Source organism: Coregonus clupeaformis, chromosome 10 (genome assembly GCF_020615455.1).
Source record: "Coregonus clupeaformis isolate EN_2021a chromosome 10, ASM2061545v1, whole genome shotgun sequence".
In the NCBI taxonomy this organism is placed as follows: domain Eukaryota; kingdom Metazoa; phylum Chordata; class Actinopteri; order Salmoniformes; family Salmonidae; genus Coregonus; species Coregonus clupeaformis.
In genome coordinates, this window is record NC_059201.1 from 58,337,426 (window position 1) to 58,364,682 (window position 27,257).

General features: G+C 42.9%; 1 protein-coding gene across 3 annotated transcripts in view; it reads right to left on the minus strand.

The window, feature by feature from the left end:
• The window catches only part of mtss1 (MTSS I-BAR domain containing 1), a 126,511-nt gene that overhangs the window by 74,753 nt on the left and 24,501 nt on the right, over nt 1-27,257 (minus strand). For all 3 annotated transcript variants that reach the window (XM_041888810.2, XM_045223093.1, XM_045223092.1), the window contains exon 3: nt 15,999-16,072. In XM_041888810.2, the coding sequence (XP_041744744.2) occupies nt 15,999-16,072 (74 nt within the window). The remainder of the gene's footprint in view (nt 1-15,998; nt 16,073-27,257) is intronic.

The following is a 27,257-nucleotide window of genomic DNA, read 5'->3' on the forward strand; positions in this document are numbered from 1 at the left end:
GCTTAGCAACATAGAAAAAGGAAAACTGGGGGGTTGGGAAGTCCTAATAACCCAACACACATTTCCCAGTAGATCTCAGAGCCCAAAACGGGGGAATTGTGAGGAGAAAACAATTGACTGTTTGGACGTGTGCTGTCATCGCCACTCAAAGGAGATGGATAACCCTAGAGAGGGACTGAGGGCTAGAGGGCTGTGCTCCCTCCACACGTCATCAAATACGCAGCCATAACTATTCTCTCCTTCCCTTTGTTTAGACTGTATACATTTCCCCTTTTCTAAACAGATACATTGGGGGAAAAAAGTATTTAGTCAGCCACCAATTGTGCAAGTTCTCCCACTTAAAAAGATGAGAGAGGCCTGTAATTTGTCATAGGTACACGTCAACTATGACAGACAAATTGAGGGAAACAAATCCAGAAAATCACATTGTAGGATTTTTTATGAATTTATTTGCAAATTATGGTGGAAAATAAGTATTTGGTCACCTACAAACAAGCAAGATTTCTGGCTCTCACAGACCTGTAACTTCTTCTTTAAGAGGATCCTCTGTCCTCCACTCGTTACCTGTATTAATGGCACCTGTTTGAACTTGTTATCAGTATAAAAGACACCTGTCCACAACCTCAAACAGTCACACTCCAAACTCCACTATGGCCAAGACCAAAGAGCTGTCAAAGGACACCAGAAACAAAATTGTAGACCTGCACCAGGCTGGGAAGACTGAATCTGCAATAGGTAAGCAGCTTGGTTTGAAGAAATCAACTGTGGGAGCAATTATTAGGAAATGGAAGACATACAAGACCACTGATAATCTCCCTCGATCTGGGGCTCCACGCAAGATCTCACCCCGGGGGTCAAAATGATCACAAGAACGGTGAGCAAAAATCACAGAACCACACGGGGGGACCTAGTGAATGACCTGCAGAGAGCTGGGACCAAAGTAACAAAGCCTACCATCAGTAACACACTACGCCGCCAGGGACTCAAATCCTGCAGTGCCAGACGTGTCCCCCTGCTTAAGCCAGAACATGTCCAGGCCCGTCTGAAGTTTGCTAGAGTGCATTTGGATGATCCAGAAGAGGATTGGGAGAATGTCATATGGTCAGATGAAACCAAAATATAACTTTTTGGTAAAAACTCAACTCGTCGTGTTTGGAGGACAAAGAATGCTGAGTTGCATCCAAAGAACACCATACCTACTGTGAAGCATGGGGTGGAAACATCATGCTTTGGGGCTGTTTTTCTGCAAAGGGACCAGGACGACTGATCCGTGTAAAGGAAAGCATGTATCGTGAGATTGAGTGAAAACCTCCTTCCATCAGCAAGGGCATTGAAGATGAAACGTGGCTGGGTCTTTCAGCATGACAATGATCCCAAACACACCGCCCGGGCAACGAAGGAGTGGCTTCGTAAGAAGCATTTCAAGGTCCTGGAGTGGCCTAGCCAGTCTCCAGATCTCAACCCCATAGAAAATCTTTGGAGGGAGTTGAAAGTCCGTGTTGCCCAGCGACAGCCCCAAAACATCACTGCTCTAGAGGAGATCTGCATGGAGGAATGGGCCAAAATACCAGCAACAGTGTGTGAAAACCTTGTGAAGACTTACAGAAAACGTTTGACCTGTGTCATTGCCAACAAAGGGTATATAACAAAGTATTGAGAAACTTTTGTTATTGACCAAATACTTATTTTCTACCATAATTTGCAAATAAATTCATTAAAAATCCTACAATGTGATTTTCTGGAATTGATTCTCTCATTTTGTCTGTCATAGTTGACGTGTACCTATGATGAAAATTACAGGCCTCTCTCATCTTTTTAAGTGGGAGAACTTGCACAATTGGTGGCTGACTAAATACTTTTTTTCCCCACTGTATGTGGCAGTGCAAATTTGCTTATAGAGAGCACGTGTCGCACAGGAACATTTAACAGACGCAGGAACTCTAAACACTTCTTTGTCAAATTGTTCCCAGTGATAAATATAGCTTAGTCCTCAAGTCATGTTGCTGTTGTAAATACTAGGTTGGACGTCAATAATTTAATGCCTTTGACCAGACATTTAAATATAAATATGAAAACTAAATATTGGTTCATTATTGCACAAGGCACTGACGACTATTAGTTAGCTAAAAACCGGGCTACATTGTAACAACGTGATGCTGTGTAGGTTATTGAGAATCATCACATCATCCTATCTCTTAAAAATGTAATGATGGAGTACATAGACTTGAGTAAACGTTAGGGTTAAACAAAGGCAAAAAAACAAAACTTATTGCACTGTCAAAACTATTTCAAACGAGAAAACATTTCAGACGAAAAAGAGCCTTGAGAGGCCATCATTCAGTATGTACATTTGGGGGGTATGGAGTTCTTATTAGAGCAGAAAGGTTGTCGCTCCAGGGACAGCTGCTTGGGATCATGCTCCAGTGCATTTGGTCAGTGGAGTATGGGACGGAGAAGAGGGTAGTGGGTCAGAGCCTAAGGTGAGGCTCTGTGGGTCAAACACACACCCCTCAAGCTCAGTTTGGAATGTGTCCAGTGGTGTCTGCTGTTCAGAGATCCCTGCTGATCGGAGGGGGCCTGGGACAGAGGGGTGGCAGAGGGGACAGCTGGCTCTCAGAGAGGCCAATCTGTGGTGCGCCACCCCACTATCATGGGACAGCTGAGTTAGTGAAGAAGGATGCAAGGAGGGGGATGTGGGGGAGGGTGGACTGGGGTGTCAGCTGCCAGGCCAGTCTCACCCCAAACAGGTGCATTACCAAAACGCCTCCAACCCACACTTAGACTGGCCCACTTAGGAATGAGCTGCTTCAACCGACTGCATAGCTTGTATAGTTAACACCAACACTACATTGGGTATCCCTCCTGTAGAGTAATACAAATTATGACTAAACTGACTTGACTGTACCACTGCCAGTGATGCTAGATGCTGTCACACTGCATTACATGTGAGTTTTACGTGACTGATGCGTTTACTTTCATGCAGGTATATGCAGTGCATTCAGAAAGTATTCAGACCCCTTGACTTTTTCCACATTTTGTTATGTTACAGCCTTAATCTAAAATGTATTAAATCATTTTTTCCCTCAATCTACACACAATACCCCATAATGAAAAAGCAAAAAAATGATTTTAGAAATTTTAGAAAATGTATTATAAAACATTTCTGAACTATCACATTTACATAAGTATTCAGACCCTTTACTCAGTACTTTGTTGAAGCACCTTTGGCAGCGATTACATCCACGAGTCTTCTTGGGTATGACGCTACAAGCTAGGCACACCTGTATTTGGGGAGTTTCTCCCATTATTCTCTGCAGATCCTCTCAAGCTCTGTCAGGTTGGATGGGGAGCGTCGCTGCACAGCTATTCTCAGGTGTCTCCAGAGATGTTTGATCGGGTTCAAGTCCGGGCTCTGACTGGGCCACTCAAGGATTTTCAGAGACTTGTCCCGAAGCCACTCCTGCGTTGTCTTGGCTGTGTGCTTAGGGTCGTTGTCCTGTTGGAAGGTGAACCTTCGCCCCCAGTCTGAGGTCATGAGCGCTCTGCCGCAGGTTTTCATCAAGGATCTCTCCGTACTTTGCTCCGTTCATCTTTGCCTCGATCCTGACTAGTCTCCCAGTCTCTGCCGCTGAAAAACATCCCCACAGCATGATACGGCCACAACGCTTCACCGTAGGGATGGTGCCAGGTTTCCTCCAGACGTGACGCTTGGCATGCAGGCCAAAGAGTTCAATCTAGATTTCATCAGACCAGAGAATCTTGTTTCTCATGGTCTGAGAGTCTTTAAGTGCCTTTTGGCAAACTCCAAGCGGGCTGTCATGTTCCTTTTACTGAGGAGTGGCTTCCGTCTAGCCACTCTACCATAAAGGCCTGATTAGTGGAGTGCTGCAGAGATGGTTGTCCTTCTGGAAGGTTCTCCCATCTCCACAGAGGAACTCTGGAGCGCCGTCAGAGTGACCATCGGGTTCTTGGTCACCTCCCTGACCAAGGCCCTTCTCCCCTGATTGCTCAGTTTGGCCGGGCGGCTAACTCTAGGATGAGTCTTGGTGGTTCCAAACTTCTTCCATTTAAGAGGCCACTGTGTTCTTGGGGACCTTCAATGCTGCAGAAATGTGTTGGTACCCTTCCCCAGATCTGTGCCTCGACACAATCCTGTCTCGGAGCTCTACGGACAATTACGTCGACCTCATGGCTTGTTTTTTGCTCTGACATGCACTGTCAACTGTGGGACCTTATATAGACAGGTGTGTGCCATTCCAAATCATGTCCAATCAATTGAATTTATCACAGGTGGACTCCAATCAAGTTGTAGAAACATCTCAAGGATAAACAAATGGAAACAGGATGCACCCGAGCTAAATTTCGAGCGTCAAAGCAAACGGTCTGAATACTTATGTAAATAAGGTATTTCTGGTTTTTATTTTTGATAAATGTGCAAAAATGTCTAAAAACCTGTTTTCGCTTTGTCATTATGGGGTATTGTGTGTAGATTGCTGAGGATTTGTATTTATTTAATCCATTTTAGAATAAGGCTGTAACGTAACAAAATGTGGAAAAAGTCAAGGGGTCTGAATCCTTTCCGAAGGCACTGTACATACTGTAAATACCAAACTAAATTAAACCATGCTATCCCTGAATCATTTGACTTCCATTATGCATGAAACATGGAAGCGATAGGAGCAGTATAGAACAGCCCAGTGTTATAAAGGCATTTCCATGGCAAATCAAAGCATTGTCACACTGTTTGGCATGCTCTGTAGCAGACACAGGAGTAATGGCCTTCGGGCCAACTGACGTTCTGCCCACAGGGAGGGCCTTTAAAAATGGGGAAACACACTGAACTGGGTCACAGGGAAATCTACAATGAAAACGATGTAAATCAGAGATAGGCTAAGTGAGAAGTTCAATTTATTCGAGGCAACAAATTACAACACATAGGCATTGTTTGTGTGATATAACTTGTGATTAACTTTGGAAAGCTTATTCAATCTGAGGTTGTCTCCAAAATGCTGATGAGCGAGACTGCAGTGATTCAGATATCCTCTCAAGAAGATGAATGTTGCACCAACGTTTAATCATGTGAGATATTGCTATCTGAGGGAAATTGTGCAACATGCGCCTCGAGGTTTAGGTCAGTAAAGGACTCAGACCATCACTGCACTGTCGAAACAGGGAGGATATGAAGAGGTAAAGAAATCTATTTGCTGATTTGTCACTGAATCATGTGAGTGTTGAGGAACCGAAAGAATGAGGGAGTGGTTGAGGAATGGAGGGAAGGGAGGATGGCACCAGGCCACCTCAGTGAAAAGCGAGTCGTGTCCCGTTTGCCCTTGGTGGGAAATGGACCATGTTGTCTGAAGGAGGGGAGACTGCAGGCTGAGTATTACGGAGTAAGAGAACGGCAGCTACCCAAAAAATATGTCAGACCTAAGCCACAAACGATGTGAAGTTCTCAATATTTAGCCTATAAAGCTTTGAGATACATCACGTTACCATATCACCCTAGAAACACTTTTTAGCATCTAAACCAATTCAAAGACCAACTTAGCAACCACATTATGCAGCGACCAAATCAGAAACCATGTCACTATTTTCTCCCCTCAAACCACCTTTGTCAGAAAGGATCAATGTCGGTTGATTGAGTGGGGTCAGATAGAAGAATGCTGCTGAAGAGTCAAGCAATCCAGACAGGGAGACCGTGAAAACCAACACATGTAGGCATCGGGTGAATTTGTGGTCTACGGTTGATTGTGTCAGACCAAAGACTAAATCTGCCATAACAGCAGGCTGTGGTTTCTGTTCCGCTCGTTGTAAGCATGCAGCAGATGGTGACTGATACCAGAAGATGTATCTTTTATGGTGTCCCACAAGGCTTGGTTCTTGGACTAGCAGTCTCCCACTCACCAGCTGAGGCTTCACCAGAGATAGACTGGGGGCTTATGGATCGTTATCAATCCACAGTTCAAAAAATAACAAAGCGGTCAGCCCGCCCCTTATTTTGGTAAACAGCTGAGGGATGGGGCTTTAGAAATAGCCTATAACAACTCAAATTCAAAGTGCTATGGATGCAAGGACTGACCATCCATAACCATGAGACCAAAATGATAGCTTTAACCAGAGCTATATATATATATATATATATATATATATATATATATATATATATATATATATATATATATAATAGTGCCTTCTAAAGTATTCACACCCCTCAACTTTTTCCAAATGTTGTCTTACAGCCTGAATTTAAAAAGGATTACATTTAGAATTGTCACTGGACTACACACAATACACCATAATGTCAAAGTGGAATTATGTTTTGAGGAAAAATAAAAAGGTGAAATGATTTCAAACCCTTTGTTATGGAATGTCTAAATAAGTCCAGGAGTGAAAATTTGCATGCTACATGATTCCATATGTGTTATTTCATAGTTTTGATGTCTTCACTATTACTTTACAACGTAAAATTTTTTAAAAATAAAGAAAAATCCTTGAATAAGTAGGTGTCCACATTTTTGACTGGTACTGTGTGTGTTATATACAGTGGGGAGAACAAGTATTTGATACACTGCTGATTTTCAGGTTTTCCTACTTACAAAGCATGTAGAGGTCTGTAATTTTTATCATAGGTACACTTCAACTGTGAGAGACGGAATCTAAAACAAAAATCCAGAAAATCACATTGTATGATTTTTAAGTAATTAATTTGCATTTTATTGCATGACATAAGTATTTGATACATCAGAAAAGCAGAACTTAATATTTGGTACAGAAACCTTTGTTTGCAATTACAGAGATCATACGTTTCCTGTAGGTCTTGACCAGGTTTGCACACACTGCAGCAGGGATTTTGACCCACTCCTCCATACAGACCTTCTCCAGATCCTTCAGGTTTCGGGGCTGTCGCTGGGCAATACGGACTTTCAGCTCCCTTCAAAGATTTTCTATTGGGTTCAGGTCTGGAGTCTGGCTAGGCCACTCCAGGACCTTGAGATGCTTCTTACGGAGCCACTCCTTAGTTGCCCTGGCTGTGTGTTTCGGGTCGTTGTCATGCTGGAAGACCCAGCCATGACCCATCTTCAATGCTCTTACTGAGGGAAGGAGGTTGTTGGCCAAGATCTTGCGATACATGGCCCCATCCATCCTCCCCTCAATATGGTGCAGTCGTCCTGTCCCCTTTGCAGAAAAGCATCCCCAAAGAATGATGATTCCACCTTCATGCTTCATGGTTGGGATGGTGTTCTTGGGGTTGTACTCATCCTTCTTCTTCCTCCAAACACGGCGAGTGGAGTTTAGACCAAAAAGCTCTATTTTTGTCTCATCAGACCACATGACCTTCTCCCATTCCTCCTCTGGATCATCCAGATGGTCATTGGCAAACTTCAGACGGGCCTGGACATGCGCTGGCTTGAGCAGGGGGACCTTGCGTGCGCTGCAGGATTTTAATCCATGACAGCGTAGTGTGTTACTAATGGTTTTCTTTGAGACTGTGGTCCCAGCTCTCTTCAGGTCATTGACCAGGTCCTGCCGTGTAGTTCTGGGCTGATCCCTCACCTTCCTCATGATCATTGATGCCCCACGAGGTGAGATCTTGCATGGAGCCCCCAGACCGAGGGTGATTTCCGTCATCTTGAACTTCTTCCATTTTCTAATAATTGCGCCAACAATTGTTGCCTTCTCACCAAGCTGCTTGCCTATTGTCCTGTAGCCCATCCCAGCCTTGTGCAGGTCTACAATTTTATCCCTGATGTCCTTACACAGCTCTCTGGTCTTGGCCATTGTGGAGAAGTTGGAGTCTGTTTGAGTGTGTGGACAGGTGTCTTTTATACAGGTAATGAGTTCAAACAGGTGCAGTTAATACAGGTAATGAGTGGAGAACAGGAGGGCTTCTTAAAGAAAAACTAACAGGTCTGTGAGAGCCGGAATTCTTACTGGTTGGTAGGTGATCAAATACTTATGTCATGCAATAAAATGCAAATTAATTACTTAAAAATCATAATGTGATTTTCTGGATTTTGTTTTTGATTCTGTCTCTCACAGTTGAAGTGTACCTATGATAAAAATTACAGACCTCTACATGCTTTGTAAGTAGGAAAACCTGCAAAATCACTGGATTTATGAAAATAATAAATGTTATCATTCTGCTACTGTGTAGTTAACATTTAACTGAAAAGGTTTTTGGGAAAGCCTTTCCATCTACCAGAAGATCGTTTTCATTAGCATCATCGCTAATGGCTACACAAAGTGGTAGCCTCGTGCACCGCACACACACACACACAGAAAGGGGCATTCTCGTTGCCTTTTCAGAAAGTTGCAGGAAATATGAATCACTGATGCATTCTGTTCATGTCTTATGATAAACTTGGGCAAATTAATTTAATACATTTAGTCAATTTCCTACTAAGGTCAATACATTTTTGAATATTGTTGAATTCCGTTTGAATTCCTGGATTCCATGAGGGCCCTAATTAATCATATTTGGACCAGAATGAGGCTCTCCACTACCCATTGTTCCTACAGTGATGATTATCCATCTTCATCGATTGTTTTCATAATTTATCTGCAGATATTCTCCAAAAAGCCTTGGCCTACCAGTAGCCTATGCATCCAAGGAAAGGAAACCTAGTAAATCCTTTGATTTACTTGTCCCAATGCGATACCATGAACATAACCACGTTGCATGATTTATGAATGGCAAAGGGATATAGGAGATCAACTTTATTCAGTCAGTTCCACACCTTTTATAAACTAGTCAACGCTTGCTGTTCAGTTGTCAATCAACGCACAGGGCCTACTATGAGCCACGACTCCACGTGGCTAGCTATGTGAAACAGGCGAAAGAAAATAAATGAATGTGTCAGAAAGTAATAATTAGTAGTAATAAGTCGTAATTAGTAGTAATAAGTCGTGGATTTCAACTCATCTTTACCACTTACATTACATGGGACGTGCAAATTCACGAGCATCATGCTCTCTCTCCCAACTCCATGTAAAGAAATATGACTGCAACCAGAGATCTGTGTATAATGATGCTCATGTCTCCGCCCTAACAATTGGAGTAGTTGTCCCAAAGGCGGCAAGGCATTGGGCTTATTTTGGACAGATTTTGGCAAGAGTGAAACCTCTCACTTCGCCTCTTCCTCTCTGCTGTGTTTCCGTCACCTCGCTTTGTGACTGACAGGTGCCTATCATATCAATGGACCGCTAGAAGAGGCATATAATTCATTGTAGTGGGAGAGGGCTCGAAGGACTAGTGAATTGAAACTTTTAAATGATAGGTAGCGTAGTTAATATGAATGGGAAAATGTAGCCGGTTGAAAATTAGTCTAACCGGCTTATAAGCCGACGCTAAGGGAAAACACTAATGGCCTCTTCCTGACAAAAACACAGGGAGGGGAGTACTGAATGGGAATAGATCTTGCTTAAACAGCATGTCATCATCTTGCATCATATCTATTAGTGATTTGGGGAATAATTCATAGTTACATATCGGGATATTATTTTTGATGATATATCGTATCGACAATATCACAATATTATTTTTGCGCTAGTTGGCTGTACCTGCACCAAAACCAGGTACCAAAACCAGTATTTTTCCTTCATAACTTGTTCTCCATCTTTTTAAATAGGGAGCCGATTACTTTTTAGCACTTATATTTCCCTGACTGATCAAAACATGTTTTCTCATGGCTCTCTATTGTCCCTCTGCAGCAGACATATGGTGACCAATATGTTTGGAACATCGTATCACAATAAAATCACAGTATCGAATCCCAATACATATTGAATCGTGAGAGTTGCAATACATTTCATATCGGCACCCAAGTATCGTGATAATATCGTATTGTGAGGTCCCTGGCAATTCCCAGCCCTAATATTTATACGTATTCCACCCCTCCTTTCAGTTCCCTGTGAGTGTCAGTAAAATGTCCAGGGTCAGTCAGCAAAGAGAAAGATTATCCCAGCCATTGCATTGACATCCCATTTATGGCTAGATAATATTAGGCCTAAGTGCAGATATGAACAACATGGCTAATGCCACTGCGCAGCTGCACACCAAAATAGGCTACGCAGGATATAAATATCCAAACAAAGGTGAATTTAGGAGAAGAACAAAGTCACATGGTAGCTAGCCACACCTTTTTAAATGCCATGGTTTGATTTGAGCTCCTAGGAGGCGAGACATGACAGAGCAAGCCAAGGCTTTGCTGCTTCTCTGTAAAGGACTTCACAGAATTGCAGGAACGAATAGTTATTTCCCCATTAGGAGACAACACAAAGCATAAAAGCTTTTAATCAACAGTCAATATCAAGATCAGAGTAGCTCATAAAAAAATCTGAAAGTAAACTAACGAAAAAAAAGTCGGTTTTTAGAAGTTCAGCCTCAACCTGTCAGAGTCCGTCGAAGAACAGGAAGTTACCACACCAAAGAAGAACGTGAAAATATATGGTTTTCGGTGATGGGTTTATGGGATAGCTAGCAACTCGTAAACAGTTACCCATTCCTATAAGTAAGTACTATTTAAATAGTAATGTTAAATAGTACACATTGGCTGTCATGCCACATATACTGAACAAAAATATAAACGCGACATGCAACAATTTCAAAGATTTTACTGAGTTACAGTTCATATAAGGAAATCAGTCAATTGAAATAAATTCATTAGGACCTAATCTATGGATTTCACATGACTGGGCAGGGGCACAGCCATGGGCGGGCCTTGGAGGGCATAGACCCACCCACTTAGCAGCCAGGCCCACCCACTGGGGAGCCAGGCCCAACCATCAGAACGGGATTTTCCCCACAAAAGGGCTTTATTACAGACAGAAATACTCCTCAGCATTCCACCCCCACTCCCCCTCAGATGACCCCGCAGGTGAAGAAGCCGGATGTGGAGTGGTTACGCGTGGTCTGCGGTTGTGAGGCCGGTTGGACGTACTGCCAAATGCTCTAAAAATGATGGAGGTAGCTTAGGGTAGAGAAATGAACATTAAATTCTCTGGCAACAGTTCTGGTGGACATTCCTGCAGTCAGCATACCAATTGCACGCTCCCTCAAAACTTGAGACATCTGTGGCATTGTGTTGTGACAAAACTGCACATTTTAACGTGGCCTTTTATTGTCCCCAGCACAAGGTGCACCTGTGTAATGAGCATGCTGTTTAATCAGCTTTTTGATATGCCACACCTGTCAGGTGGATGGATTATCTTGACAAAAGAGAAATGCTCACTAACAAGGATGTAAAAATTGTGTGCAAAAAATTGGAGAGAAATAAGCTTTTTGTGCGTATGGAACATTTCAGGGATCTTTTATTTCAGCTCATGAAACATGGGACCCACACTTTACCTATTGCATTTATAAATTTTGTTCAGTGTATATTATATATGACTGTTGCCTACCGTTAAGTTTATTGTGATGGCAATGACGTTTGTTTTTGACTATAATTATTAGGTGGAGGTAGCTAGCTACAGTAGTATCTTAAACTTAGCCTAGCTTTTAGTTAGCTAGCTAGCTGCTCTGCAGTGCAAGCTAGTTTGAGTTGCTATAAAGTTAGAGAAACAAGTTGAGGAAAAAGTAACTACACAAAACACAATTTATTATCACCTGAAACAACATACAGTGGGGGAAAAAAGTATTTAGTCAGCCACCAATTGTGCAAGTTCTCCCACTTAAAAAGATGAGAGAGGCCTGTAATTTTCATCATAGGTACACGTCAACTATGACAGACAAAATGAGAAAAAAAAATCCAGAAAATCACATTGTAGGATTTTTAATGAATATATTTGCAAATTATGGTGGAAAATAAGTATTTGGTCAATAACAAAAGTTTCTCAATACTTTGTTATATACCCTTTGTTGGCAATGACACAGGTGAAACGTTTTTTGTAAGTCTTCACAAGGTTTTCACACACTGTTGTTGGTATTCTGGCCCATTCCTCCATGCAGATCTCCTCTAGAGCAGTGATGTTTTGGGGCTGTCGCTGGGCAACACACACTTTCAACTCCCTCCAAAGATTTTCTATGGGGTTGAGATCTGGAGACTGGCTAGGCCACTCCAGGACATTGAAATGCTTCTTACTGAAGCCACTCCTTCGTTGCCCGGGCGGTGTGTTTGGGATCATTGTCATGCTGAAAGACCCAGCCACGTTTCATCTTCAATGCCCTTGCTGATGGAAGGAGGTTTCCCCCTCAAAATCTCACGATACATGGCCCCATTCATTCTTTCCTTTACACGGATCAGTCGTCCTGGTCCCTTTGCAGAAAAACAGCCCCAAAGCATGATGTTTCCACCCCCATGCTTCACAGTAGGTATGGTGTTCTTTGGATGCAACTCAGCATTCTTTGTCCTCCAAACACGACGAGTTGAGTTTTTACCAAAAATATCTATTTTGGTTTCATCTGACCATGTGACATTCTCCCAATCCTCTTCTGGATCATCCAAATGCACTCTAGCAAACTTCAGACGGGCCTGGACATGTACTGTCTTAAGCAGGGGGACACGTCTCGCACTGCAGGATTTGAGTCCCTGGCGGCGTAGTGTGTTACTGATGGTAGGCTTTGTTACTTTGGTCCCAGCTCTCTGCAGGTCATTCACTAGGTCCCCCCGTGTGGTTCTGGGATTTTTGCTCACCGTTCTTGTGATCATTTTGACCCCACGGTTGAGATCTTGCGTGGAGCCCCAGATCGAGGGAGATTATCAGTGGTCTTGTATGTCTTCCATTTCCTAATAATTGCTCCCACAGTTTATTTCTTCAAACCAAGCTGCTTACCTATTGCAGATTCAGTCTTCCCAGCCTGGTGCAGGTCTACAATTTTGTTTCTGGTGTCCTTTGACAGCTCTTTGGTCTTGGCCATAGTGGAGTTTGGAGTGTGACTGTTTGAGGTTGTGGACAGGTGTATTTTATACTGATAACAAGTTCAAACAGGTGCCATTAATACAGGTAACGAGTGGAGGACAGAGGAGCCTCTTAAAGAAGAAGTTACAGGTATGTGAGAGCCAGAAATCTTGCTTGTTTGTAGGTGACCAAATACTTATTTTCCACCATAATTTGCAAATAAATTCATAAAAAATCCTACAATGTGATTTTCTGGATATTTTTTTCTCATTTTGTCTGTTCAAGTTGACGTGTACCTATGATGAAAATTACAGGCCTCTCTCATCTTTTTAAGTGGGAGAACTTGCACAATTGGTGGCTGACTAAATACTTTTTTTTCCCACTGTATTTATCCTGTCTTGAATGAACAGGTCATATTTTGGAATCTCCCAAAATAAATGCGATCTTGCGTTACAAACACTACACTTGTCCGTTCAGTAGCGGGCCAAGACTCAGTGAAGATGACGTACGGCGTAATGAAATGTCTCAAAATGTAAACAGGGCATCACCCAACAAAACCTTTGCAACCAATGAGTTCTGCAGAGTACGTAGACAATGCTTAAACAGTTTTCCTGAGCTCCATCTTCCCCATGGGAACTTATGACACGTTTCAGAAGCATTAGCTTCTAAACGGTGACAGCACTGTGTGTGCATGTCTGTACGCAAGGCTAGACAAAGCAGCTTTATACAGATTTACATGTGCAGGGTCTGCCTTACTGTGTAAAGTCTAACTTCAACATATTGGCCAGGAACATGAGCAGAGCATGTAGTAACATTTTATTAATTTTTTTAAAGAGGAGCTATAACAAAAAATAGCCGAATACAATGGCAAGTGCCAAGTAATTCCACTCTTTGAAACAAACAAAAACCAGCAGCAGCTCCATCCAAGTCATGGCTAGTGACACTGCCAGTAGTTGGAGGCCTGGTTTACAGAGAGCAATGGGAAAATTGAGTCTTGTTTTCATGTCCCATCAAACTGGATGCTGGGGGGTCTAGCACTATCTCAGGTGTAATGATCTAGCATTACCAGCTCTCATTGTTCATGTGGTGGATAATGCGAGGCCTGGCTGAGGGCACGCCCACTGTTGTTCCTGCAGTTTTTCCACTTGAGTGCAAAGAGCAGGTCGTAAATTGTAGCTGCAGGTTTTAGGCTGAGACAATACAGATTTTCAGGGGTAAGAGTCGTCTGTAATCCTTGGCAGAAAATCAGCCTGAAAGAAACCGGCACTTTAACATTTCTGTTACAAATTATGAATTTTCAAAACAATTAAAGATTCAAAAGGCCACTATAGTATTGTATAACAGCAATGTAAATGCTCCAGTGTGATAAGTTCATTAATAATTGATGGTGTCACTTGATCTCTAGGGAGAGAGGGGGGACTTTGGTAACAGTATCACAGTGGGTAGCCTAAACTGACACTGTACTTCAGTGCCATGTTCTTAACTGAAAGCACATAAACTGAAAACATGCGCCTGCGCGCACTCACATGGAAGAAAACGCCAAACTGTCCTGCGAATCCTCAGATATTCTGCCCTTTGGGCGTTCTCTGTTTTAAGTGTATTTGTGTGAGACCCTCCCCCTATCTGCTGCTCATCTGACAGCTCGGTTGCATTTCTTAGCAATACACAGAACCTCAGACGGAAATACTCCGATTCAGTAGTAGCTTATTAACCTTTTACACTCGTACCCGTATACGGGTTGAAAATGGCAGATTTGGGTACTAATAAGCCCCTAAATTGAAATGTAGTGGCTGTACAGTAACATGCTATACATGATGTCACAGCTCTGGATTTGCCTTCCCCAGCGCTGTATAGGTTTTGACTAACAGAGAAGTTGCGTGACAAGAAGTTGCCCCCCATCCCTCCGGGTAATTGGGCAACTTTTGCACATTTGTTGTAGTCTGAGGCAAATACTGTAAATTAAGACGACTATGTATTTTGAAAGATGAGACGTGTTGAATTATAATACCGCTTTGATGTCATACAAGCAAACCAAAACACACGAGTCCAAATGTGCACTTCACATTTCCAAATCATAAAACTCATGTTATATAGTGTCAACGTTTATGATCACCATGTTTGATGTACAGTTACAAGATGACATGTCGTCATACCCTGGGTTGTTCTGAACAGAATGAGCCTGTTTGTTTCCTGTGAAGAAAATTCGCTGCGGCACACGCATCGGAATGAACTCATGACTCCTTTCTATGCGTACCAAAACTGCGATCTGTTTCTCTGAATTGCCTTGTGAAAGCCTAACACTGTAAGATCATATTTTATAACACATCTAGTCATGTTGGCAATAGAACAAGCTTTCAAATCATGCCCACCTGACCCAGATTCATAATGGACTGATTTATAATGGACCGTTTTTGGATTGCGTAAACAACAGTAATTGTGTGATGGAGGAGATGCAGGGATGTGTTCCAAACAAAACAACTACAAGTGTGCTTGCTCTAGTTCCTCAACGACACAGCTAGGAGAGCTCAAAAAGTACTTTATAGTTGAAGACTCTTCTTTGAGTCATAAAAGTGCATTGAAATGACTTAGGAACTACGCACACTTGGAGAGGTGTGTGAGACACCAGTTAGTCCTCTCACTCAAACCCTTGTCATTTTTTTGTCTTGTGTTGCACCTACCCCACATTCTCCAGGAATAGTCTTACCATGTTACAGAATGTATCCCAGAGTATTTTCAGATTTCATTATCAACAAATGCGGCGAAAAGTACAGTAAATGTAAAATGCACAAAATCAACAGTGTAATGTTTGGTCTTGGGAACTGTTGTGTACTCACCTTTGGTCTAATAATTTTCCCATTATCTACAAACTGTTCCTTTTCAATTGCTAACTTGGTTATGCATATGATTTTCATTTTATTCTGTAAGAAACATTTCAATTTAGCCCTATACATATAGGCCAATTCCCACAAGTGTAACAGCAAAAAGTCAAAATCATCGACGGACCTACCTGCACCATATTTGCAAAGTGTAAGAGCAATTCATGGACACATGTAGCCTAAATTACAAGCACAGTTGACTACCCTTTAACAAACTACAATTGTCTACATTATCTATTGTGGCATCAATAAGGGATGGAGACAGGTACACATCTTTGGCTTTACCTCTTGTTCCAGTCGCCATATCTGCCACCTTCTGAAAGGCATCCAGGAAAGAGCCTGTGACGATGATGGTTGTCCTGAAAGATAACAAAACAAGAAGTACAATGAGAAACATTACAATTAAACCACTTTAAAAAAGGCACAGTGCAGTGAAAAATTTGATTTTCCTGAGTTTATTAGGTACACCCATCTAGTACAGGGTCAGACCCCCCTTTGCTTCCAGAACAGCCTGAATTATTTGGTGCATGGAAACATTGCTCAATTGGTATCAAGGGACCTAGCGTGTGCCAGGTAAACATTCCCCACACCATTACGCCACTGCCACCAGCCTGTACCGTTGACACCAGACAGGATGGGTCCAAGGACACATGCTGCATACGCCAAATCCCGACTGACATCAACATGACGCAACAGGAACCGGGATTCGTTGACCAAGCAATGTTTTTCCACACAATTGTCCAGTGTTGGTGATCGCGTGCCCACTTGAGCCGCTTCTTCTTGTTTTTAGCTGATAGGAGTGGAACCCGGTGTAGTCGTCTACTGCAATAGCCCATCCATGACAAGAACCAACAAGTTGTGTGTTCGGAGACGGCGTTCTGCACACTGTTGTACTGCGCCATTATTTGCTTATTTGTGGCCCGCCTGTTAGCTTGCACGACTCTTACCATTCTCCTTCGACCTCTCGTCAACGAGATGCCGCAGACTGGATGTTTATTGTTTGTCACACCATTCTCGGTAAACCCTAGACACTAGTGCATGAAAAGCCCAGGAGGCCAGCCGTTTCTGAGACACTGAAACCGGCATGCCTAGCACCGACGATCATACCACGCTCAGTCGCTTAGGTCACTCGTTTTGCCTATTCTAACATTCAATCGAACAGTAACTGAATGCCTCGATGCCTGTCTGCCTGCTTTATATAGCAAGCCATGGTCACATGACTCAATGTCTGTAGGAGCGAACCATTTTCGTTAACTGGGTGGTGTACCTAATTCCACACTATGAGGTTGGAATAATACTGTGACATTTTGAAAATGATGATAATGCCCTTTTAGTGTAAATTTCAGCCTATTTTCGTGGGATGTGACATCACCAGGCGGTAAATTTGTTAGACTATTAACCTTTTCCGTTTCCCCTCCCCACTCAGACCACAGCAATTCTTGCTTGAGAAATTGCTCTTCGCTAAGAAGCTATTTTTGTCCATTAATTGAAAACAATCACAGTAAGGTACTTAAAGGAAGTGTAGCACCTATTTCTCAATGCCAGAAACGCATATAATAGTAACTTAGAGTACCCCAAGAAAACATATCCAAATTACTAACTCTAAACTTAAATAAATTGTTATAATATTATAATGTTGTTCTAAAAGTAGGGTTTGAGGTTCCCACAACACCCCACGGTCAGCTTCACACAATTAATTTTAAAAAACGTAGTGATAATGAGGCGGGCGAATTGGGCGTCTACTCGTCAATCTGCGGGGCACATTTTAGCCATGAGAACTTCCACGGCTATCAACAATGGAAGGAGGGCTTCAGCAAGAAGTTCCTTCTCAAAATGGATGCTGTTCCTACCATCAATGTGGCTTCTAAAACATCTCAAGCAGCCAGCAGCACCAGCAGAGACCAAGCATTATACAGTGCTCAAAAAAATTAAGGGAACACTAAAATAACACATCCTAGATCTGAATGAATTAAATAATCTTAAATACTTTTTTCTTTACATAGTTGAATGTGCTGACAACAAAATCACACAAAAAATGATCAATGGAAATCAAATTTATCAACCCATGGAGGTCTGGATTTGGAGTCACCCTCAAAATGTAAGTGGAAAACCACACTACAGGCTGATCCAACTTTGATGTAATGTCCTTAAAACAAGTCAAAATGAGGCTCAGTAGTGTGTGTGGCCTCCAAGTGCCTGTATGACCTCCCTACAAGGCCTGGGCATGCTCCTGATGAGGTGGCGGATGGTCTCCTGAGGGATCTCCTTCCAGACCTGGACTAAAGCATCTGCCAACTCCTGGACAGTCTGTGGTGCAACGTGGCGTTGGTGGATGGAGCGAGACATGATGTCCCAGATGTGCTCAATTGGATTCAGGTCTGGGGAACGGGCGGGCCAGTCCATAGCATCAATGCCTTCCTCTTGCAGGAACTGCTGACGCTCAACAGCCACATGAGGTCTAGCATTGTCTTGCATTAGGAGGAACCCAGGGCCAACCGCACCAGCATATGGTCTCACAAGGGGTCTGAGGATCTCATCTCGGTACCTAATGGCAGTCAGGCTACCTCTGGCGAGCACATGGAGAAATGCCACCCCACACCATGACTGACCCACCGCCAAACCGGTCATGCTGGAGGATGTTGCAGGCAGCAGAACATTCTCCACGGCGTCTCCAGACTCTGTCACATGTGCTCAGTGTGAACCTGCTTTTATCTGTGAAGAGCACAGGTCGCCAGTGGCGAATTTGCCAATCTTGGTAATCTCTGGCAAATGCCAAATGTCCTGCACAGTGTTGGGCTGTAAGCACAACCCCCACCTGTGGACGTCGGGCCCTCATACCACCCTCATGGAGTCTGTTTCTGACCGTTTGAGCAGACACATGCACATTTGTGGCCTGCTGGAGGTCATTTTCCAGGGCTCTGGCAGTGCTCCTCCTTGCACAAAGGCGGAGGTAGCAGTCCTGCTGCTGGGTTGTTGCCCTCCTACGGCCTCCTCCACATCTCCTGATGTACTGGCCTGTCTCCTGGTAGCGCCTCCATGCTCTGGACACTACGCTGACAGACACAGCAAACCTTCTTGCCACAGCTCGCATTGATGTGCCATCCTGGATGAGCTGCACTACCTGAGCCACTTGTGTGGGTTGTAGACTCTGTCTCATGCTACCACTAGAGTGAAAGCACCGCCAGCATTCAAAAGTGACCAAAACATCAGCCAGGAAGCATAGGAACTGAGAAGTGGTCTGTGGTCACCACCTGCAGAACCACTCCTTTATTGGGGGTGTCTTGCTAATTGCCTATCATTTCCACCTGTTGTCGATACCATTTGCACAACAGCATGTGAAATGTATTGTCAATCAGTGTTGCTTCCTAAGTGGACAGTTTGATTTCACAGAAGTGTGATTGACTTGGAGTTACATTGTGTTGTTTAAGTGTTCCCTTTTTTTGAGCAGTGTATTATTATGGGCGTAAAACATACAGCTTGTTACCTCTATGTTAACGTTAGCTAGCTATAGCGCATTTAGCTCACGTCTTCCATCTAAATAACACTGATAAAACAAATGTAAACATGTCTGCCACTTGTTGGTAGCCAACTGCTGATACTGTCATACAGCAGTTTCCCCTAGGGGGTGGAGGGTGGTTAAATTACTTCACCAATCAATGCGTCTAGAGCAGCTTGCTGTGGAGAGTCTAAGCAATTTAATCTTTATCAAAGTCGTTAAGAGCAATTTGTATTTTGCCGTAACAGCATGGTTTAATCATAATGAAAGACAAACACACATACAGTGAGGGAAATAAGTATTTGATCCCCTGCTGATTCTGTACGTTTGCCCACTGACAAAGAAATGATCAGTCTATAATTTTAATAGTAGAGAGAGACAGAATAACAACAAAAACATCCAGAAAAATGCATGTCAAAAATGTTATAAATTGATTTGCATTTTAAATGAGGGAAATAAGTATTTGACCCCCTTTCAATCAGAAAGATTTCTGGCTCCCAGGTGTCTTTTATACAGGTAACGAGCTGAGATTAGGAGCACACTCTTAAAGGGAGTGTTCCTAATCTCAGCTTGTTACCTGTATAAAAGACACCTGTCCACAGAAGCAATCAATCAATCAGATTCCAAACTCTCCACCATGGCCAAGACCAAAGAGCTCTCAAAGGATGTCAAGGACAATATTGTAGACCTACACAAGACTGGAATGGCCTACAAGACCATCGCCAAGCAGCTTGGTGAGAAGTTGACAACAGTTGGTGCGATTATTCGCAAATGGAAGAAACACAAAAGAACTGTCAATCTCCCTCGGCCTGGGGCTCCATGCAGGATCTCACCTCGTGGAGTTGCAATGATCATGAGAACGGTGAGGAATCAGCCCAGAACTACACGGGAGGATCTTGTCAATGATCTCAAGGCAGCTGGGACCATAGTCACCAAGAAAACAATTGGTAACACACTACGCCGTGAAGGACTGAAATCCTGCAGCGCCCGCAAGGTCCCCCTGCTCAAGAAAGCACATATACAGGCCCGTCTGAAGTTTGCCAATGAACATCTGAATGATTCAGAGGAAAACTGGGTGAAAGTGTTGTGGTCAGATAAGACCAAAATAGAGCTCTTTGGCATCAACTCAACTCCCTGTGTTTGGAGGAGGAGGAATGCTGCCTATGAACCCAAGAACACCAGCCCCACCGTCAAACATGGAGGTGGAAACATTATGCTTTGGGGGTGTTTTTCTGCTAAGGGGACAGGACAACTTCACCGCATCAAAGGGACGATGGACGGGGCCATGTACCATCAAATCTTGGGTGAGAACCTCCTTCCCTCAGCCAGGGCATTGAAAATGGGTCGTGGATGGGTATTCCAGCATGACAATGACCCAAAACACACAGCCAAGGCAACAAAGGAGTGGCTCAAGAAGAAGCACATTAAGGTCCTGGAGTGGCCTAGCCAGTCTCCAGACCTTAATCCCATAGAAAATCTGTGGAGGGAGCTGAAGATTCAAGTTGCCAAACGTCAGCCTCGAAACCTTAATGACTTGGAGAAGATCTGCAAAGAGGAGTGGAACAAAATCCCTCCTGAGATGTGTGCAAACCTGGTGGCCAACTACAAGAAACGTCTGACCTCTGTGATTGCCAACAAGGGTTTTGCCACCAAGTACTAAGTCATGTTTTGCAGAGGGGTCAAATACTTATTTCCCTCATTAAAATGCAAATCAATTTATAACATTTTTGACATGCGTTTTTCTCGATTTTTTTGTTGTTATTCTGTCTCTCACTGTTCAAATAAACCTACCATTAAAAGTATAGACTGATCATGTCTTTGTGAGTGGGCAAAAATACAAAATCAGCAGGGGATCAAATACTTTTTTCCCTTCATTGTACTATGCTGCCAGTCACAGTATAGGTTGTGAGATGCAACTGAAATTGAGGGTGAGGAGAGAGCGAAAGAGTATGGAGGTATGCTTGCCTTGAGCTGGGCATCTTATGACATGAATTATCTGAATTAGGCCCACAGACTTATACCTACGGAGGAGCGGCTTCTATGGAGGAACTTTGAATGTCTTTGAACTTCCGAGTTGGTTTAATGTTGGACCAGAGCAAACGTTAGCTAGCTTAAATGCTTGTGTGTGCAGAGCAGCACTATAATTAAACACGTCTTACCTTTTTGTAGTTAATAAAATGTGAAATGTGATAACTATAGTATCCTTAACTAGCATTGAAAAAGTCAATACATTCTTCTCTAAAAGTCTCCCCCTAATTTCTGAATTACGCTTATTATGTCGTTAGTAGGCTACAGTAACCTATGCTTCAGAGGGGAAGGGCAGTTGGCCTACACACAAGCAAACCCCCTGGCAAGGATTTCCAGCTGGCAGGCAGACGCTGGAATAAGTTAGTGACAGAGTGAGGGCTTTGTTGCGATTTTTGTGGGATGGATGCATCCATCCATCCATCCATCCATAAAAATAACATATATATATATATACACACACATATACACACACACACACACACACATACATACATACATACATACGACCAAAAGTATGTGGACACCTGCTCCTCGAGCATCTCATTCCAAAATCATGGGCATTAATATGGAGTTGGTCCACCCTTTGCCGCTATAAACAGCCTCCACTCATCTGGGAAGGCTTTCCACTAGATGTTGGAACATTGCTGAGGGGACTTGCTTCCATTCAGCCACAAGAGCATTAGTGAGGTCAGGTGATTAGGCCTGGCTAGCAGTCGGCATTCCAATTCATCCCAAAGGTGTTCGATGGGGTTGAGGTCAGGGCTCTACGCGGGCCAGTCAAGTTCTTCCACACCGATCTTGACAAACCATTTCTGTATGGACCTCGCTTTGTGCTCGGGGGCATTGTCATGCTGAAACAAGAAAGGGCCTTCCCCCAAACTTTTGCCACAAAGTTGGAAGCAAAGAATAGTCTAGAATGTCATTGTATGCTGTAGCGAACCATGAAAAACAGCCCCAGACCATTATTCCTCCTCCACCAAACTTTACAGTCAGCACTATGCATTCGAGTAGGTAGTGTTCCCCTGGCATCCGCCAAACCCAGATTCATCCGTCGTACTACGAGATGGTGAAGCTTGAGTCATCACTCCAGAGAACGCGTTTCCACTGGTCAAGAGTCCAATGGTGGCGACCTTAACACCACTCCAGCAGACACTTGGCAATGTGCATGTGATCTTAAGCTTGTGTGCAACTGCTCGGCCATGAAAACCCATTTCATGAAGCTCCCGACAAACAGTTATTGTGCTGACGTTGCTTCCAGAGGCAGTTTGGAACTCGGTAGTGAGTGTTGCAACAGGGGACAGACGATTTTTACACGCCATGCGTTTCAGCACTCGGCGGTCCCGTTCTGTGAGCTTGTGTGGCCTACCACTTCGCACCTGAGCAGTTGTTGCTGCTAGACGTTTCCACTACACAATAACAGCACTTAGTTGACCAGGGCAGCTCTAATAGGGCAGAAATTTGACGAACTGACTTGTTGGAAAGGTGGCATCCTATGACAGAAGCCACGTTGAAAGTCACTGAGCTCTTCAGTACGGCCATTCCACTGCCAATGTTTGTCTATGGAGATTGCATGGCTGTGTGCTCGATTATATACACCTGTCAGCAACTGGTGTGGCTGAAATAGCCAAATCCACCAATTTGAAGGGGTGTCCATATACTTTCATATATATAGTGTTTATATAGGCCCGCCGCTGCTAAATGAACATAGGGGAAACACTGGATAGTACAAGCCTAATGGAAAGAGTAGTTTTGGCCACGACAGAGGTCACTGTTGCTATATAGAGCAAGTTCAAGGTTTTTTGGGGGGGCTACGCGTTGCGGTAATTCGCCCATTCTGTGGCTCCGGGGGAGTTTGCCGAGTGCGGGCTAAACTGAAATGTGATGCTTCGGCCATGGTTCCGATCGCGGATCTGTTGGCATTTCGGAGAAGCCCCAGAGCCATGCTTTCTTTGGAGGGATGGATTTTCCTCAATGTAAAGTTTTTTTTTTATATCTTAGGAACAATGTCACAGTTGCGTCTTGTTGAAGATGGCAGCTGCTAATGTTCGCTTCCTATAGCTAGCTATCCTCTTCCTCCATTTCTGAATGAATTTGTGGCTATTTCTTTCTAGATAAGTGCACTAGATTTTGTTTGTGTACTGCCATATGTCGATAATATAGCGAAGTTTGTCACTGGTATGGGCTAGTAAATATCCAAAACCTAGCCAGCTAGACGGTGATAGCCGCAAGCTAAAACTGGAGAGAGGGAGGAAAGAATTTACTTTGTTTCATCTCATGCTGGCTTGCTAATGTTCACTCAAATATGTTTCCACATGTAATTGATGATTAGATTTTTATTCTATAAAGATTGTAATTGTGTCTATGTTGTGAATATTGAAGAAAAGTCATCACAGCCTTTCCCATACAAAAAAAGTGAAGTGGCTCTTACAGCTTACCATATATGGTAGGCAACAGGCAATATGTTCCTCCACCATGTGAGTCTTAGAAATGACAATCTTGCATTCGGGGCTTCCTGGCAGTCTGTTGTTTTTTTATATGCGGGGAACATAAATTCTACAATTGTAAACTAACAAATCATTATTCAAGTTAGAACCCATGTAGAGTGCATTTGGAAAGTATTCAGACCTTTTTCCACATTTTGTTACAGCCTTATTCAAAAATTGATTAAATAAAACATTTTCCTCGTCAATCTACACACAATACCCCATAATGATAAAGTGAAAACAAGTTTTTGCAAATGTATTAAAAATATTTAAAAAACATGAATACCTTATTTACATAAGTATTCAGACCCTTTGCTATGAGATTCAAAATTGAGCTCCGGTGCATCCTGTTTCCATTGATCATCCTTGAGATGTTTCTACAACTTGATTGGCATCCACCTGTGGTAAATTCAATTGATTGGAGGAATTGTCCGTAGAGCTCCGAGACAGGATTGTATCGAGGCACAGATCTGTGGAAGGGTACCAAAACATTTCTGCAGCATTGAAGGTCCCCAAGAACACAGTGGCCTCCATCATTCTTAAATGGAAGAAGTTTGGAACCACCAAGACTCTTCCTAGAGCTGGCCGCCCGGCCAAACTGAGCAAATCGGGGGAGCAGGGAGGTGACCAAGAACCCAAATGGTCACTGACAGAGCGCCAGAGTTCCTCTGTGGAGATGGGAGAACCTTCCAGAAGGACAACCATCTCTGCAGCACTCCACCAATCAGGCCTTTATGGCAGAGTGGCTAGACAGAAGCCACTCCTCAGTAAAAGGCACATGACAGCCCGCTTGGAGTTTGCCAAAAGGCACCTAAAGGACTCTCAGATCATGAGAAACAAGATTCTCTGAAAACAGGCACCGCTCATGACCTGGCCAATACCATTCCTACGGTGAAGCACGGTGGTGGCAGCATCATGCTGTGGGGATGTTTTTCAGCAACAGGGACTGGGAGACCAGTCAGGATCGAGGCAAAGATGAACGGCGCAAAGTACAGAGAGATCCTTGATGAAAACCTGCTCCAGAGCGCTCAGGACCTCAGACTGGGGCAAAGGTTCACCTTCCAACAGGACAACAAACCTAAGCACACAGCCAAGACAACGCAGGAGTGGCTTTCGGGACAAGTCTCTGAATATCCTTGAGTGGCCCAGTCAGAGCCCAGACTTGAACCCGATCAAACATCTCTGGAGAGACCTGAAAATAGCTGTGCAGCGACGTTCCCCATCCAACCTGACAGAGCTTGAGAGGATCTGCAGAGAAGAATGGGAGAAACTCCCCAAATAAAAGGTGTGCCAAGCTTGTAGCGTCATACCAAAAAAGACTTGAGGATGTAATCACTGCCAAAAGTACTGAGAACAGGGTCTGAATACTTAAGTAAATGTGATATTTCCATAATTTACGTGTAATAAATTTGCTACAATTTATAGAGAAAAAAATGTTTTTGCTTTTGTCATTACGGGGTATTATGTGTAGATTGATGAGGATTATTATTATTTTTAATCCATTTTAGAATAAGGCTGTAACGTAACAAAAGGTGGAACAAGTGAAGCGGTCTGAATGCTTTCCGAATGCACTGTATGTTAATATGCAGCACCAACTACATACATCTCTGTTGGGGTCCATTATCTGCTACTTGGACTTTAATTGTTACCCAGAAATGATTTGATAGAGATAAAAAGGCTGCATTCACCACTTGTGTACACACTAAACCAAGCTTTAGATAAAGCCTAGAGAACATTTTATTGCCTCATCAGTCTACTCTGTGTTTGTGTGAGTAGACTGATTCCCATCATTAGAGCTAACATATTTTTCAATAAATCATTTCTAAATCAGAGTCGAACAAACAGGAACTTTGTCAGAGTCACTGCTAGGGAAACCATGGCCGTGTCCGAATACCCCGACTCGCGTTCTAAATAGTAGCATTTAGGGTATGCGAAAATAAAGTATTATAGTATGTGACATTTTGAAAATGTAGTATGCTTTAAATGCCAGGATGTCATACTAATTTCGGCTTTTCATCTAGTGGAATTCGCTTCATACTATTGAGGAAGAGAATCGTATTTCGAAACCCACGTGTCTGACAACAGCTGATAATTAGATATGGGGATGCGCTGCCGAAATAAACAAATGGCGGGAAATAACGCAATCGCGCATTAGATAACGCATTCTAAGTTTGGGTGAGCCTAGTATGTCCCAAATAGTAGGCTGTTTGGGTATGTCAAAATAAAAAGTTTTAGATTATGTGAATTTTCGAAAATGTAGTATGCTTTAAATGCCAGGATGTTATACTAATTTCAGCTTTTCATCTAGTAGAATACACTTCTCAGGAATTTCACACCTACACAATGCATTGGAACCGGATAAACTTTGAGTTTTGATAGTTCTCCTCAAGTAAACAAAAAAACGTTGACGATGACATAAGTATTTTTTGTTCTCCTTAAAATGATCACGACTATTTCATTGTACATCTTTGAAAACATATGCAGCCTGCTGCCTGCCGTGCCTTCCAGCCTGCCTTTAGCTACATGCTTTAGCTAGTAGGACTTTAAGTTAAACAAACTGTAAAAACAGTAACGTTAGCTCAGGGTTACTTGCTGTTGAGCGACAACTTTTTTTTAACTTAAGCCTAGTTAGTCAGCGAACTACTTGTTGTAAATACCAGGGATTGTGTTCAAACTGTTGCAGTGTCTGATGACAATATCATGCATTTAATTTAGTTTACAACAACTTGTGAACACCTGTTCACTGGCAGGAGAAATGCCGCAACCAAAGGTTTTGAATAAGTAATGTGGCCATAGCTATCTTGCCACTGGTTCTAAAGCACTATAGCTAACGCGGAGTACATTCCTATTTTCCACAGCGGTGCTGGTCCCAAACACTTATTTTCTTCTAGTTCTCCTAATTTGTAACGTCGGTTTATCTGTGTTGAGCTGATTTGATTGTAACGTTCATGTTAATCAATATTATTTTCAGCCTGAATGGGTCTAGTTTCATTGCACATAACCTGTTATGGTTTAAGTAATGGTAATCTGCATTCGTTACTGTTCCACCTTTGCACTCCAATTTGATAAAGTAACTGGCAGTCTTGCTATTTACAGAAAGTTCACAGCTTTACTTTGCTCATATTTTGGTTGTCTTTTCAGGATCTACGTGAAGGAGAGTGAACTGGAGGGGTTTATGGTAGGAACCACTTGCTCCACTAGAACTCTGCAGGGCCATATAATTAAAATCTTTCAAGTCTTTCCGTCTTTACTTATGATTACATATAAACAATTTGTTAGAGCTCAGCTACATTACCTGGCTACATAAAAATACAACTACATAGCTACATAATGCCCTTATTCATAAGCCCTATTCGCACGGGACTAGTATTAGTAGAGAACGTTGGTTATGCAATTATTATGCGATCTATACAGCGAGGGTTGCATTAAATAAGCACATCTTTTTTTTACTGCCGCATTTGCCGGTGTTCACTTCAAATGGCACAAAATGTATAAACACACAGTGCCTTCGGTAAGTATTCAGACCCCTTGACATTT